The sequence below is a fragment of the Sipha flava genome, unplaced genomic scaffold (assembly GCF_003268045.1).
Source record: "Sipha flava isolate LNK unplaced genomic scaffold, YSA_version1 217_pilon_pilon, whole genome shotgun sequence".
In the NCBI taxonomy this organism is placed as follows: Eukaryota; Metazoa; Arthropoda; class Insecta; order Hemiptera; family Aphididae; genus Sipha; species Sipha flava.
The window spans coordinates 761,735-780,059 of NW_020272843.1; the positions used below are offsets into that span (position 1 = coordinate 761,735).

At 28.6% G+C, this 18,325-nt stretch overlaps 1 protein-coding gene across 1 annotated transcript; it reads right to left on the reverse strand.

Annotated features, from left to right (window-relative positions):
* Nucleotides 1-16,142: 16,142 nt before the first annotated feature.
* On the reverse strand, nucleotides 16,143-17,637 carry LOC112682975 (tigger transposable element-derived protein 6-like). Its single transcript, XM_025553774.1, has 4 exons — nucleotides 17,556-17,637; nucleotides 17,199-17,486; nucleotides 16,951-17,144; nucleotides 16,143-16,562 (listed from the first exon to the last, which is right to left on the reverse strand). The coding sequence occupies exons 1-4, from the start codon at nucleotides 17,635-17,637 to the stop codon at nucleotides 16,143-16,145; spliced, it is 984 nt and encodes a 327-aa protein (XP_025409559.1).
* Nucleotides 17,638-18,325: the final 688 nt, after the last annotated feature.

An 18,325-nucleotide genomic window follows, 5' to 3' on the forward strand; every position in this document is an offset into this window, starting at 1 on the left:
CAAGTATAACACCATCCTCTCATTAAGTTAATACAAACTAAATTTTATGAATATTAAAAAAAATGAAAACTAAAATAATTAAATTTAAATTAACTGAAAAATTAAGTATAATATAAATAATTATAAATATGTATGTTTTGTTATGTCTACTAATTTATTATATAAAATAGTTATAATAATTTTGGTTTTAATAAAATAATATGTAAAAAAAAATATATTCGAAAAAAAAATTAGTAAGAGGGTCCGCAATTTCTAAAAATTTTTCATCAGGGGTCTATGATCTACAAAAGGTTAAGAACTGCTGTTGTAGTTATGAGTAATTGATTCTCGTAGGAAAAAATATTGTATCAGTGTATATATTTTTTGAATATTTTAAAATAGCTATATAGACCTATCTAAAGTCAACTAAAAACTGTGATTGAATGATAAATAATTTTATAAAATTAATATTTTTAATGCTATTGAATGATACTGTATTCCAATATAAACCCATATCCCAATTTTTTTCTTTTATTTGTAGTAAAAAAAAAAAAAAACTAGAAATTTAATGTGTCTTGGCTCTCAAAATATTTTATATATCAAATATTGACAATATAATCATAAATATATGCATATATAAAGCTAACTTGGGTAAGCATGGTATTAAAAATAAAAATAAATGAAATTTGAACAATAAATTAAACTCGAATTATTCACTCGAATTATTATTGTTATCTTGAAGTTCACCATAGTCAAAAGTAGAATCTCAGACAAGCAAATCATTCAACAAAAAAAAATATATACGAGTATATAACTAGCAATGTGATTCTAAAAGTATAGTCTAATTCTAGAAGTATAATCTTAAACCGCAATCTAAATTCGGATTTCTGAATCAATCGGATTTAGACGACCAAAGTTTTAGACGGTTTATTTCGAAAAATGTGATCACGATCAAAACTTAAACAACCGATTTTTTTTTTCATTTCACTTGCCACATTTTAGATCTCTTATCACATAATAAAGGAATATATTCAATCCCTTATATGCTTATTGAGTCGGTGCATCTCTATTTTAGTTCCCATGGTTACCAATAATATTGTTGATTTCATACAAATTGTGTTTATCAATATACTTGACCTATATCACCCTTAAAAAAATATATCAGCTTATCTTTGATGTATTATATTCTCGACATTAAATTACTTCAATTTTCAGCTATCATTAATTTGGAATTAAATTATTTTATAATATTATATATGCGTAATTAAAAAATGACAAAAACAAATAATTAACATACAAAATCAAAACTTTAGGATTCTTATTACTTTTTTACGAACAATAAAATAACCAAAATCAATTTTTTTTAAAAAACAGGCGTGTCATAAATTTCACTGGTTTTTTTTTTTTACAAATTTTAGGTACAGTAGAACTTCGATTATCCGGGATAATGGTGGGGAAAGATAACACGAATAAAAAAAACACGGTTAATCAAGACAATTTATTAAACGAATTGTGAAAAAATGTATAATTTTGTATGCATATTAAGTGCACTTAATATGCATACAATATTATCAACGCATGTGTACAATGTTATTTTCTTAATGAATATTTTCGAAACGGCTATAGAAAATTCTAAAAATACATTTAATTGTATGGAACAAATTCGACAGAATTGAAATTTTCCTATATGTATTAGCGATGGCGTCACGAACAATGATTTTCAGAAGCAGTTGCTTCTGAAAATTAGAAGGAATAGGTGGTGGAATATGACTTGATCACTTATTGGTAAATGTTTAGGTATATTGGAAGACAACAGTCAAATTTGTATGACCCTTAAAATTTAAGGTGTAAAGTGAACGCTAACACTAAATCGATTGGTGTGATTGAGTGGGTCATTAATAAGTTATTGGATTCCATATTATTTATAGTTCGCTACGCCACTGTGTATTAATTATAGCATGATTAGCTAAGTATGATTGCTGAATAACCTATAGTGAATAATATAATAGTCTATATAATAGTCTATTGATCTTAAATAATTCTTAACTACCAGTGACATATATGGCCATATTTTTATCGACGAAAAGGTCGTTTACGTTTTTCGTCAATGTATATTATGTATATAATATAAAAATACGTTCGTCCGACCTAATACAACTTTTTAGACGATCAATTTTAAACGACGATAATTTTGGAAGAGTGAGCACGGATAATCGAGACACGTTTAATCAAGGTTCAACTGTATAGTAAAAAAATTACCTCTCTAATGTACCATCTGTGCTAAATTTTTAATCGATTGATATGGCGTGTTCAACTTTTAAAGCAGTTCTCCTGCCATAAAAAAATACATTATTGTAAAACCAATACATTTCCCACCATGCTCAAAGTCAAAAATTAAATGCTATCAAGAAACTAAAAATAATCGATACCAACTTATTCTGTCACAGATATCAATAGTCTCACGTAAATTATATTAATATAGTTTTAACAAATTAATCCAATGACATTGATATCAGTTATTTACACAACATTTTTAGCAACTACAAAGGCGTATGTCGATTGAATTAAAAACGTTCTTGGCCACTAAAAAGAATAATTTATGAAATATGTTTAGGTAAGCTTAACATCACAGATATTATAAAATCGAAATTTCGATAATTCTTTTTTATGTTTAAAAGTTTTTAATAATCAACTTATAAGCAAGCTTCAAAATACATTAACAGTGCACGATGAGAATTAAATCCTTTTAAGATAAATGGAAATAATTAGTAAAAAATATTATTATTATTATTTAATTTTATTTTCTTCAATGAAAATATGATTCCTGATAAATTAATTAACAAATTTGCAGAGTCAAATTTATATTAAGTAAATTCAAAGACTACCAAAGCAAGCAAATACGAAAATAAACTATATTTAAAGAACAGTTATACGGAAAGACGTGAAATGTTTATAATGGCTGAGATTTTGAGAACTAAAAAAAATTCAACCCATTTTTTATTATTTTATTACGACTCTCGAACTGTTTTGCTTTGACACGCTGAAGGAAAATATCTTTGTATATTGTTAAGTCACTAGTTTTTCTCAATATTTTTTTTTTTAATGTACATATACGAGTATTTTGTGTTCCCCTTAAATCATTAAATAAAATAGTGAATTTTTTTTATGGAAGGAAATTTTTATAAAATTAAATACATTACAAAGTAAAAGAAATATATATATAACTGCATAATGATGTTATCAAAATAATTAAAATTTTATTTTAATTCTATAAAATAAGACAAATCAAAGTTTAATTTTTATTGATAATTATTTTAATGAACTACACATAACTACGTTAGCCTAACTATTCGTAAAATGCATTTGTTTTTATCACAAGTTCACAATGAAAACTTGAAAAATATTTTATTTCTTAATTTTCAAAAATATTTTTTCTTTTTTGTAAATAAAAAAAAATAAACTATAAAACAAAAATATTAAAAAGTGAAACCAAACCGTACCTAGTCAATATTGTTCACTTTTTCTCAATTATTATGTGAATATCTTTTCGAAATTTCATCTCGAAATAAAACGAATGGAATTTTTAAATAAAACATGAATAATTTGTATTTTTAGCAATATTATTTATGTTATTGTTTTTGCGCGAGATTTTATGAGTTATAAGATTTGTGTCTAACTCGAATGGTCGATGGAACTTAACAGTAACTACGTAAAGGTAACAAATTCGTTTATATTTTCATTATTCTTCTTATTCCATGCAGAAAATCGTAGTAAGTACCATATACACATAAGATTCGTAAGTATATATATTTGTATGTTCGTGTGTGTGAGTGTGTAAGTATTTTTTTCGCTGTTACCCTGAATAGAAGAAATTGTTTTCTTGTTGCGTTTTTGTGTAGTCCGATAAGACGATTTATAAGAACGGAGGGCTACTGTTGAACTACGTAAGAGGACTTGTGGGTTGAAGGGAGTCACAGAGAGGGTGAGAGAAATAGTAGTTTTGTGCACACGACCTATACACACACTGCTGCGAGACAATGAGAAATGCGAAGTTCGGGAAAACGCCCGCATAAATCGTTTTTTCTTTATTTTTCTTTCGTTTTCTTATTTTCTACACATCGAAAACGTATTGTTGTAACGGAGAAATCGAATGTTTTATTACTGTTTTACACTATCAAAATGGTTATGCTATTGTCGTTATTTCTATCGTAAATATCTGCAAAGATAATATTCAAACCGTGTAAATTAACGTTCTTATTACTCAACAACAGTGTACCTGAGCGATTGCTCTTCATCTTAATCTATTAAAATCGTATTACTACTAAAAAACACGATCACAGTCCAAATAACATTTATAAACAATAGTTCTAACACCGGCAGTTTATTTATTATTTATTACACACTTCTAAAAGTTCCTAATAAAAAAAATGATAAAATAGTAAATACCTAAAACGTAGAGACTAATAACTGAAAAATCCAAACAATACTAATGAAAATACACCATAAAAACAATTTAGTTTAATTCTAATTCATGTGTGTGTATGTGTGTATATCTGTTTAAGAGATATTAAAAAATGTCATGTACGATTATTATTTGAGATTTGATTAAATGTGTTTTTATAGATATATATAAGTATACAAATATACAAATTAGATTGAATTTTTATTCCCATTTTCAGAATGAGTTACATAAAAAATGGGAGAAACATACACGTATATGGGAAAATACATATTTATTAATTTGGAAACAATTATTTGAACGAATTTGTGGATTCTTTAACAATGTTATTTATATATTTATACTGAATCTTTGTATTATTACATACCCATTTCGAATTCGTATCTACTCAACAGTGACTCAAAAACTACCATCAACTAACTACACATTCCTCTTAAATTGTATTGCTATAAAGATTATTTTCTGAATATCATAAACATAATGTTTCAAAAAATAGAATAAATCTAATACTCTATACGTTTTGTAACAATTATAGCTGCTTGTAAGGAAATAAAATTTGTTCATTTGTTTTTCATAATTTTTAGAATAAATTGGAAATGAATTTCATAAATTCAAACACCTAACATTCAAATCATTAATTTTACTATTATGTTCTCATTTCAAACTTTTTCATGCTTACACATATTTTCTAAGCGTATATTTTAAGTTTCATTTATATTATTAATTATTTGCTTTTACTATTAGATGGATTTAACTTCTGGTAAGGATAATAAATTAGAAGAAATAATTATTTCAATGAAGTTTATGAGCAATCAGTTTGATTCTTTTAATTCCAAAATTGAATCAGTATTAAACGAAATAAAAAATTTAAAAGCTGTAAATTCTAAAATTACATTGAAAATATAAAACCTAATAATGAAATTGATTCATAATATGTGGTGATATTAATATAAATATTAGCAATAATTCTTTTTGATCAATTTTAAACTTTAATCAGGCCTCTAAATTTAAGTGTGTGAGTTTTACCATCTCAAATAATTATTATATTGCTTCAATATAATTTTATTTTAAATCAACTAAATTAATCAACAAAACATCAAAACCCCAACAAAATGACGTAAGCAGGTTCAACAATTTTAACTCAAATTATATAAATTAACAACATTTTAATGTGGCTAATACTCTTAAAAAATTAACAAAGTATTATTAGTTTGTTTTTGTATACTTGGTGTTGATTTTTTAAATCAAAACTGTTCGTAAGGCATAAGTTTATTTGTACATTAGAAAACAACACTCCATGATATATATATATATAACAAATTCGTTCAAATAATTGTATATATATATATATATATAAATGGAGCCAAAAATGTATAACATTTCATCAATTGAGAACGGCTGAGTCGATTTGGCTCTAATTATTTTAATTGTTCATAATTGCCAGAAGAAGGTTTTTATGAAAATTATTTTTTGGAAAACTGCTATTGTTTAAACAGTGTATTATTTTATATTTAATATGTTGAACCTGACGCTATATCATAGATGGTATTGTAACGTATTACAACGTATTGTAACCCAGAATATATATGTAATGCATTAAAGAGCTGCACCACAAAAAATTACAGGCACGTGCACATGACAAATTTAGTGCGACAAAACATCAACAAAACAATCGTTTACGTTTCCCGCGTATTTGAAATTTAGCTATGGACGACGATTGTTACAAGGGTTATCATTTTACATTTATCACTTATCATAATATTTTGTAATTGTTATTATTTAGATTTGTAGATTTGTTTAATGCAGTCCGGAAAAATTACTCAGAATTTATTATTGATAGAAAAAGTATACCTTAGGTGTAAATTACTTAAAATTATCAAAAAAAAACTAGGAGATCATCTCCAAATATTATTTATAAAGATAGATTAATACTTGGAGAATTCCATCATCTGTATTCGCATTTACGAGCAAATCAAGTTTTGTTTTAAAAGTTCAGCTTTTTCCATGTCCATTTTTGACATTTCAAAAGAATTTATTGTATACAAACATATTTATTTAGTACAAGTTCACACCACTGAACCACTTCTCGCATGTGAAATGAATATGGATATGACAAAAATACAAACATTTTTGATTTCCAAACATCGGAAAAGTTGTGTGAGCGCCAATATTTATCGCACCGCCACAATTTGGACAGCAACATTTATTTTAGTACGATTGTAATTCTGAGGATCCGCATGCGTTAAACGAATTGCGATCGGTGGTGCGTGCACGTGTAAGCTAAGACATAGCGTATGACTAAGAGTATTATATTTAAAGTCGCATATCTACCTCCAGAACTCACGAGCCACCACTGAAGAGCGCCCTTTATTAATGACCGTTCTACGTGTACAAAAAGCTAGTCTATTAGTCTAAGGTTTATGAATATTAGTGAAGTTTTTCTTTTTATATCTCATCTCTAACCACAGAATAATTGATTTTCTTATTAATGTTATGTTCTGATTAATATTGTTTAACACATTTTGGATTGAAAAGGAAAGAAATTAATTGAGGTTAAAAACATTTTTGCATTTTTTTTATAAACCATTACATTTTATATACAATGTTCAAATCAAACACCAATATGGCACTATTTTCCTAATACATATTATTTAGCACAATATATTCTTTACCGTTGAAATATGCTTTTATGCTCTAAAAATTTTCGTATTTCAGTTGATAGGAAAATGAATCGTCGAGAAAGCTTATTCAATAAAAATTACATTTATCGGTAAAAATATGTAAAAACATAAAAATCCGATCTCTAATCATAATGAATTATTTTAAATTATAATATTAATTTAAATATTACACCAATTATTTATTTATATTATTTAGTATCGCTGAAATAATTTACTTAATATGTGTACTTTATCTATTGTTCCACAAAAAGTTAGGCAATAATTAAACTAAACTTGTATTAGTTGCTAAGCATTTTATTTGCGTTTATTGAAAAAAAAATAACCATATATGGTTTGTGAAAAAAATGTACACAAATATAAACTATGGAATAAAATAAAAAAAACAATAATTTAAACGAGTATAAAACCGTTAAAAAAGTACACAATAAAGATATTAAGGTAATATTATAATCTAACTAACTCTTAATTAATAGGAGATTAGGTTATAACTGTTATATTGTTATAAAATTAAAAAGGACAAATGTTTAAAACTTATTTTTTCAGACTACTTTTTTTACCAAAAAATAATGACAATCTATACATTTATCTTAAAAAAAATCAATGATGAATGATTAGATAGTATTTTGTAACATAAAGGAAAATCAGTTTTATTGTATAAAATAAATGCTGAATTTTCTGTATTTTCTTTACAATATATATAAAAAAATTAAAAGTTTATCTGTTCATTTTAATGAAGTTGACAATAGTTTTAATTCAACATTTTGACAATCGTTTATTAATATTTTTACTTTGAACAATATTACTATATAAAAGAAAGTTTTTCTTAGTTCACTCGCAAATACGAGTAAGTACTAGTCAATATTTCACTAAAAACTAAATGCTCGTTTGCACATTTTATAAGCTTTTTGCAATTTTTTCGAAAGATGCATTAGACGTTATTTATTTATATTATATTAATTATTATATAATATCTTATTGTATGTTTAATTAGAAATATTTGTATTGAATTTTTTACCTGTTTGAAGATTGGAATAACTACAAGATACTTGAAATTATTTTATTATTTGGAAAGAGTTTTACCTAAATAAAATCAGTAAAATCATCTATCTTAATCACTGTACACTTTTTTTTTTTTCAGAATTTCGGAATATTATTTAACATACGATAATTTATCTGTAGTAAAATAAACATACACAGAGTTAAAAGACCTATAAATAGAAAAATATTTTATAATTAATTAATACAGAAATGCCCAGGACGAACGAAAGAATATTTAGTTTTCAATATTTTATCATGACATAAGCAAGTGCTATTCAAATTAATTGTGTTTAGTTTCTGAAAATAGCCCTTAACCTTAGAATTAAACCACCCAAATGTATACTACCCGTAGAAAATAATTAAATTTAAATTGCTCAAATAATCCAAAATTCGAATGCCTGACAGGGCATAGTATCCAAAATTAACCATTGCTTAAATTAAACATCAATTATCACTCAACTAGGAAATCCAACTCACGAATGAATATTTAAAAATAAAACTAAACACACATTGCATTGGTAATTCAATACATATCATTAACTTCTTCCTGGTTTATTGAACATATATCTACAAATAACTGAAAAATAATTAATGACCACTGTGTACAAACGTTTTTAATTAACTATAAAAATATGTGTTCTATTTCAGTAATTCTATACATGAATATTTTAGTGATTTTCACAGTGCATAATTAAAATTACATTTCTATGCATAATATTATGTTACGCCAAATATTGGTAAGATATTCAATTCCATGAAATCAACAATGCTGTTGTCAAGTAAGTGAATTCTCGATGTATGCCGTCTGATGACAAGCGTTGACGAAAATAATTCCGAAAATATTTCCGCGCAGCAATGACAATGATACATAACGATACGTCATCGAATAGTGTGCTACCAAATTCATACAATCAGCTGAGAAGTCTGTCCAATTCATGAAATTGACAATTTCACCAATTCGGTGTAACATTTATAATATATAATAATTACTGTTGATATCATTGATATTAATTACTGTAATCAATGATATTACCTCTATAATATAATAAAAGTAATATGACTAAGTCCAAATTGTAATAGGGTACTTAAATGTATCCGTAGTAAGTGATCTAGATACTGTTATGAATAGAAGTACTTAAATTTCATAAATATCTAACGTAAATAGAAGGATTGGTCAACAATATCTAAAGACTAAATACTTAACACGATACGATTTATAGTATGATATCGTATCCTGTAGAACAGTACAATATGGTGTTTCAAAATAATAGCGAAATACTACTAAGAAATCAGGAAGGCATTCGTTATAGGATAAACCGAGGAGAAAAATTATTTACGTTTTTTGTTGTTACTGGAATACACCATCAGTTAACAAAAAAACTGATAAAAAACCAAAGAAGCTAAAATAAAACTTAAATTTAATGTGATATAGGAGGAATGTGTTCGATTAACAATCTATTTTTCTTAGTGACATCTGAAAGAGCAACAACAGAACTGATCTTAATCTGTAAACCCTTTTTATACGTAATATTATCGTATGCCATGGTTTTCTTCGCATCTATCTGATCTAACACAACTCTCGCGAGAAAGTTCCATTGTGATCGGAGAAAGACCTTAGTAGTTACACTTGAGGGCCTTCGGAATCCTGCGCTTCGCATGGAAGTAGAATTCCCTACGTTGAACACGAAAACGCTATCGAGTACCTATCGTCAAACGACAATTAGATGTTATGCATAACGTCGGTTAATGTCGGTCTAATACTCGGAAAGACATCAAACAAGGCACTAAAATTCCTTATTTGGACAATGGAGGATAATATGGAAAATAATTTTTCATCACGTTAATGCGCCTAAAAACTTCTATATTTTGGAAGGAGATTTGTATACATTTCGAACGTCGTCTCCTGAAACACTACCATATAATCGAATAATAATGAACCGGTAAACAGTAACTCGTTGACGATGAAAGCACTACAGCTATTTTAAACACTAAGCAACTACAAACTAAATACAATAAATTAGCATTTTCCATTCAATCAAAAATAACCATTGTTCATTACGTACCGACTAAGTTAACGCGCTGAACTAAGTCAAGTCACCCAAATTATTAAAAGACTCGAATAACGTAAATTCGCATTCAATGATGAATACATTGAGGAAGAACAAGAAGCTATATTTGATTTTTATCCGTGACAAACGCGGACAAATCCTGATCTCCCCACACACAGTATTATTCAGCTCATATTCCGTCCCCATTGATGTGGTACCTTTATTTTTTGGATCTCTAATGTAACCGCCAATCGTTTCAATACGTTCAGATGGTTATGTTGTTGTTGATGACCTAAGAATTGTTTATTGATAACTCAACATTTGTATCAATAAGATTTACACTTAATTACGAGTTTTTGGAATCGAAGGAGATATAAAGGAACAATACCGCAAACTTATTACATTTAAAAATGACCAAAAAGTGGCATATTAATAAAACTTCAGGGAATGAAAAAATAACGTAGGTCTAGAAAATTACCATTAAAAATATAATAAAAATTTTTTTACTATTATACTCGTAGAAAAATTTTTTTATCGCAACTTTAGATAATCGCTCCAAATCAACAACCGTACAGGTGCATTTAGAATAGTTGCAAGATGATTGAATTCACTCTTTTAAATTGTCAACATAATAATAATTTAGGTAGTAATATACTTTTTAATCCGAATTATAATAAACTTAGAGATTATATGGATAATCATTTAACTTGTATATTATTATTATAATATATAAGCACTGGAATAAATAATACGACTAGAAAATTTGATTTCTTTTACTCTATCGTTGTAGAGTTGTTTTACACCATTAAAAATGTTAATTAAATTTAGTTAAAAATTAACCAACGAAATAACCCGTTATTGGTTACTTACCATTATTTAGTTACCTGTAATTTTTCGTAAAATGTTCAGCCGAAAAACTATCAACGATGCTAAAAAGTTCTAATATAACGAAATAAAATCATAGGTATAGGTCGGAGTACCGTTAAGAGTGTTTCGGAATGAAATCTTATAAAAAATAAACCACGAAGCGATATATCATGATGAAAGTAAAAAACCGCGCACGTGTCGTTTCCCGAAAAATCTAAAATCCAACCGTATATATAATTCGCTTGTATAAGGTACCTATATATAGTGAGAATAAATGCCAAACAAAAGTTTCTCCTTCGTAAATGACGCGGTTATTCTTATGCGGTGAAAATTAAATTAATAATAAAAAAAAAAATCATAACTCTTGGTTTCCGTACGGTAAAAATGTATCACCCTTCTCTCTTCACCACCGCCGAGAGTCACCTCCCTCATGCCCCTCCCGGGACGACAACGCCGTGGACGATATTCGTAACGAAATAAATTTTAAGTGTCCGCCAAAAATTGCGTATACTTTTTTTTCTTATATTCAATTTCCCAATCCTCGTCCAATCGTCGCCGGTCTGTGGTAACAGTAACGGCAGCTAGGGCGACCCGATGGCGAAAATTTAATTAATAATTTATGGTTCGTTTCGACGGCAGTTGGTGACAATAGGCCTCCGAGGCAACGCAGGTTCGCGAAACAAACAATATGTATATACGCCGATACAGTAGCCGCAACGGTATAGAGCAACCGTTTTCTCCGTCTAAAAATATTATTTTTTAATAAACGAACGCGCCACGAAAATGAAAACGGTAAAATACGTTTTTCTCTCAGTTATATTATAATGAATATGCGGGACTCTGGTGAGATCAACTCCATCCGAGTGAGTCGGCAAAACTCAATCGAAGCGCGTAAAACACAATCACTACATTCGCAATTAACCACTCGAACGGTGCTCGCCACAGCGCGGATAATACTAAACAAATCACGCGCCTACATTAATTTCAGCCCATCCCCGTTGACATCGTTTTTATTTTTTCCTCCTTTCTTTTCCGCAACGGATCGACCACGTTTTCCTCGCCCCTACCCCGATCCCGTTTCGCCGCACACGTTTCATATTTAATGCGTCCTTCGTTTAAAAGACGGACGTAAATCACCGCGAGCCGTTGCAGGTCGTCGCCGAAGGGAACGCGGATGACGGAGTATCTACGACGACAACGAGACAATACGCTTTAGCGTACATACACCATTAAACCGTGTATCGAGCACATAATATATATATATATACACACACACTCATAGTACGTCTGCCACATGAGTATACATTTATGTATTATTATTATGTAGTAAAAATATATATAAAGCTGAGGGGGCTGCAGTAGCCTCTATCACTCAAAACTGCGTGTGATTTATGACGGACGCACATGAACCGACCCTCCTCGACCGTACACGTACATATTATATGTATATATACGTGATCGAATACACCGCGTTCGAGCCGTTAAGTCTGCGGGGTGAGTTCAAGAACGCGACCGAACGAATGGGACAAAGACCGAGGGGGTAGTACACGTGACGTCTAAATCCTTTCGGTCTAAACCACACTGCCGCCTAGCTACTTACGTATGACTTGGTGGTTTCCGAATGACGGCGTGTGCACGGCGTACGTAGGTAACCAGCAACTAATGTACGATAACCCAACCGCGAGCGCTGATCACGTATCATCCGAGAGAGTACGTAGTGAGCAGCGAACGGAGTGAAAGAGTGAGGGCCGTGGTAGCGGGCGAGTGAGAGCTGAAAAAGTTTGTCGTAAGAGAAATCTGCATAATATTATTCGCGATTCGCGCATTTCCTACACCCACATCGGCAACCCTTTGAAAACAGTCGGGATCCATTGGTTTTGCCCGAGTGTATGACCAGAGGTGGCTGTAATGAAGCCCCTTCCTGAGACATTTTTGGAAATCTTAAGTCATACATCATAAAATAGTAAAAAATTCAAAAACAGGCAGTGGCTATTTTTGTGTACACTACGTCACTCTTTGTGCGCTACGAAAAATAAAAATGTGCACCACCTTTTAGTACTATCACATAATAATTGTACAATAAAACACCAGTCAAAAATAAGTTTTTAATATTTTGTTTTTTTTTTTTTTTTTTATTACAAACATAAGTATATAAATATATATAATTAAGCCTGTAAATATAATAAATATATAAAAATATTTTACCAACATTTTAAGGTGGACCACTTAAAATAAATGACGATTATAAAGCGATTTTTATGTAATAATAAAAAAAATTCAACATTTTGCCCATAACTGATAGTAACTAAGTTCAAACTTAAACATGTGCACTACGGAAAATCAGCAAAAATAGCCACTGAACACAGGTATCTACTATCAGTACTGTAGTCGTAAAAAAAATCAGAGGGTATACTATAAAAGTTATAACCAATTTATTATTAATAATTTATTATTATTACCAATTATTAGGTGTTTTAACCCATCATTACATATTCTGGTATACATACACAAAATACATATTGTGAACAAATTAAAATAAAAAAAAAAACATTTTTTAATTAAATACTTGTTACTAATTACATAATACTATTAAATGTATTACTATCACTATTAATAAATATTTATTATTGAAAAATATTCCATAAGTGTAGGTACTTTGGATTTTAATTTTGTTAAATTATTTTTTGAACAGATTCTTGATTATTTATCATTAGTTTATCGTTCAGAATGCTCTTCTAGCCATTACCGCACGTACATTTATGGTTTAACACTTCAATAGGCCATTAGATTTAATAAACATTAAACTGGATACATTTGAAATTAAAAGTGATGCTCTCAAATTTGTAATAATATTATTCACAGGACTAAATCCCCTTTCGCATCCAATTGTTGAACATGGCAATGATGTGATTATATTAAAAATGAGTTTAAAGTTTTTTGGTATCAATTCATAATCTTCGATAAAGGCTCTTAAACCATGAGCTGCTTCAATTTCATTAACATCAAAACTTCTACAAATTCTTCAAAGTTCTGATTCCTCATACCGATTACTTCCCTTTTCACTAATTTTCAATTTATCTAGATCAAGTACTGAAATATCATTAAGCAATTGATAGTTTTCATCGCCTGAACTTAAACTTAACCTTATCGTCATTCTATCGATTATTCTTTGAATTAATTGATTTTGATTAATGGGAATAATTTTTTTGTTCGGAATAATCTGAACGTAATTTTGTTCTTTTTATTAACTATTCAACTTTTGGTAGCGTGATAAAACTGAAAGTTCTTGAAATACGTCAAAATAAGACCTAGGTTCAAAACGAATTCTGGACTTTCCAGTTTTTTTTTCGATCCAATAAATAGATACTGAATTTGTATTTTTATCATTACTTCTTTTATCATAATAAGAACTTTTAAAATGAGAATAGAGGGCAGTAAATGACATCCAAACTACTTTTACTGTCCTTAGACTATACTGGGCACCCATCAAGTACTATGTACAAGACCTATTTTATTAAACTGCAAATTTAAATCTTGACAACAAGTTTGTTAAGCAGTTTTGGTGATTGACTGAACAAGCTATGTAACTTATCAATAAACAATTTAAAATGGTTGATTCCACGAACGTCTTTTATTGTATCGGATACTTATATTTCAAGCTTATGATTATAGCAATGCCAAACAAAAACTTTAAGATACTTTTCACGTAATGAGTCGCAACACCTGGGTTTTTACCAATCATAATACTAGATAATACTCCATCTGTAGCTTTAGCCACCCATTTTTTTTTTTTTTTTTTAGTAAATATTCATTTAAACCATTTGATTTTAATAGGTTCAAAATTGTTTTTATATTTATTCAGCATCTTAAGATTGCAATTCACATAGTAACTAAAACTACATACTTGGGATCATTAACGCCTAAGTGCGTTTTCAAATAAACTACAAGAGTACTTTTTTACTCAAATTTGTCGGTATATCAATAAGAACACTTCGATTTAAATTTAATGTTACAATCCGAAGTACTATTTTCTCATATTTAATCAGCACCCGTTTTGTCTGTCGAACACAATATCATTAATTGATGTTCGACAGTAAAATTGCAGAGCCGTAACTAGAGTGAGGCGAGCGAGTCACTTCCCTTAGGCGCCTAAAGCTGGGAGGCGCAAAAATATTAAATAATTAACTTATTTTAAGAAACGTTATTTCTTGTTTTGCTAGAAACCTAATTACAATTTTTCTGATTTTTTCCGAATCGTATTATACATATTAAAAAATGTGAATGTGATAACCCTACAACCTAGGGCGCATTCCTTCAGTTCTGCCTCAGGATAAAAAATTGCTCGGTACGGCTCTGTAAAATTGTATCGATAAGACATTACATAATCGAAACGTGTATAGTATCTTAGTAGAGTAATCTGGGGTATAATGGTGAATGGGGCAAAATGAACTATTGTATACAAGTAATTTAATATTTGTTATCTGGTCAAACATTTTTGTTATTATGATTATATTACCAAATGTGATGAAACATTTTTTTCAACAGTTGATTAAGTTTTGACGTTATGAGATAAAGTATTAATTGTATTCGTCTGATATAATATTTAAGTAGTATAGAAGTAGTAATGTGTACTATATAACGACACGTTAGGTGTTGCTTTTATATATATTCGTTTAGTACAAGTAGGTGACTAAACGTCAATACAGTAAAACCTGTCTTATGCGGAATTGCACGGGCCCAATAAAAATTTCCGTTTTAGGCAGGATAAGAAAATTCCGTACTATACAGTTACGATATACTGCACGATTAAAGTTGTAACATTTTCCGGTCAATAATAAAAATAAAAATATTAAAAATTAATAAATATCATAGGCTACAATAAATTTTAATTTTTAGTAAATAATTATAATAACAAGTATATTAATTAAATATTTCAAAATAATGATAAATTAAAATTTTAAAAACATTTAGTAGGTACTAATAAAATAATATAATATAATAAAATAAAATAGGTATTAATAAAATAATATATGTAATATAATAAAAAAAAGTAGGTCGATTATAATACAATTATAAATTCCAAAACTCGTGTAATGTTTTTTGTCTGGTTTTTTCTGTAGCAATGCTTTTTTCAACTTTTATTTTTGCCCACGATATCGTTTCCAATAACTCACTATCACATTTATTTATTGAAAATTGTTCCAAACTCTTGATGTAAATAAGTGCTTCCTTGTATGTTTTCAATTGGTTTTCTTCATCATTTTTTTCATTGCTTCTTTCGTTATCTTCATTTTCAAAATCCGATTGATTTATTGATTGATCGTCAATTAAAACATTTATGTCGTCATTATCCGTGTATACATTATTGTCTAAATTTATAAAATCATAAACGCTATGTGAAATACCCATAAAAGTACATAACCGCTGTACGTCTTCATATTCTTCATTATCGTCTTGCTTATCGTCTATTTCATTTTCATAAAACCCAGCCTTTGCAAAACATGATTTAATTGTTTATAGTTTTAATTTATTGACAGCTACATTTAACCATTGAATAGCTTGTAGTACTGTAATATTTTTAGATAATTCAGATAGTACTGATATTTTATCGACATTAGCAATAAGTGATTGCATCAGAAGTCGGCGATAATACAACTTAACACAGTAAATAATACCTTGATCCATAGGCTGTGTAATCGAAGTTGTATTGGGAGGGAACCAAGCTAATTTTATGTTTGATAAATCGAGTTTTGGATGACATGCGGCATTATCCAAAAAAATAATGATATGTTTATTTTTTTTTAACATTTTACTGTTAAATTTTATTAACCAATCTTCCATAATACTTCCAGTCATCCAAGCCTTTTTGTTAGAGTACTGGCAATTTTTCTACATCAATATTTTTGAAACATCGAGGCTTTTCTGCTTTTCCTATTACTAATGGTTTTTCCATTTCACCGGCCATGTTTCCACAAAGAAGAAATGTTATTCTTTCTTTTGAAAGTTTACCACCTTTACATTGTTCCCCTTTTAATTTCAATGTTTTTGAAGGAATAGCACGAAAAAATAAGCCTGTTTCATCGCAGTTATAGATACAATCACTATTATAATCTTTTATCAGCTCACCTATTTTTGATTTCCATTCATTTACTTCGTCAACATTGACATCATTAGGTTCTCCACATACTTGATTCCATAAAATATTATGTCTTTTTCTAAAACATTCCAACCAACCGTTGGAACCTTTAAAATCGGTGTTCCCCAATTTAATCGCGATGTTCTTGGATTTTTCCTGAAGCATTGGACCACTAATTGGAATGTTCTTAGATCTAGCTTTAACAAACCAATTCCAAACTGCTTTGTTAATTTCATCATTAACAGTCTTCTTTAAACTTCGTTTGCTTTTCCCATTTCCTAATAAGATTAATGAATATGACTTAAATAAAATGTAATTAATAATTTAATTATTTCATATGAACTTACCTTTTAACCATTCTTCTCTAATTTTAATATTGTTTTTAATTATGTTATAAATTTGCGTTTTCCCGCATTTAAAAGTATTCATTAATGATTTAGCACTATTTCCTTTTTCACTTTCTTCGATTACTTTTATTTTTTCATTTAAACTTAAACAAATTTTAGACATTGTGAGAACAAGGAGGTACGACGATACGAAACGACAGGTGAACTTCGACTACGCCACTACGGTGACAATAATAAGCGCTAATTTATAGAATCAAGATAAAATTTAGTTATCTATCAATACGTATTAATCGCTGACTTTAATAATTGTTTAGTAGCAAAATAAATGTGGTCATCAAAAATATTTTTGTTCATTTTATGATGTGTTTTTCCGTTTGTTAAAGGTTTATATGATTTACGGTACCAAAAAATAGCTTTCCGTTTCACGTTAAACAGGTTCTATGTTATCAAGGGTTTAATCCTATGTTAAACTATAGAAATCTGCCGGGACCATAAAAAATTTCCGCACAGAACAGGATTCCGTCTTATCAAGGGTTCACATAAGATAGGTTTTACTGTACTAGTAAAATATTAATATGATAAAAACTGATTATACTACAATACTATTTAGTAAATAGTATTGTAGTATATTAAAATATTGAATAATATAATATTGTAGTATACGGTAAATAGTATTTACCATAATATGGTGTATACATATTATGTAGAAAATCATATTAGGATAAAATGGCTTAGTGGATTTTGGGTAAAAGTGCGCAGTAATTCTTACA

What these genes read in the sequence shown, in the direction of transcription:
- LOC112682975 (XM_025553774.1), bottom strand. Translation starts at nt 17,637, where the DNA reads ATGAATACTTTTAAATGCGGGAAAACGCAAATTTATAACATAATTAAA. An exon ending in TAGAGAAGAATGGTTAAAAG is followed by an intron (nt 17,487 to 17,555) that starts GTAAGTTCATAT and finishes TAATCTTATTAG; the next exon opens with GAAATGGGAAAAGCAAACGA. An exon ending in TGAATGGAAATCAAAAATAG is followed by an intron (nt 17,145 to 17,198) that starts GTGAGCTGATAA and finishes GCGATGAAACAG; the next exon opens with GCTTATTTTTTCGTGCTATT.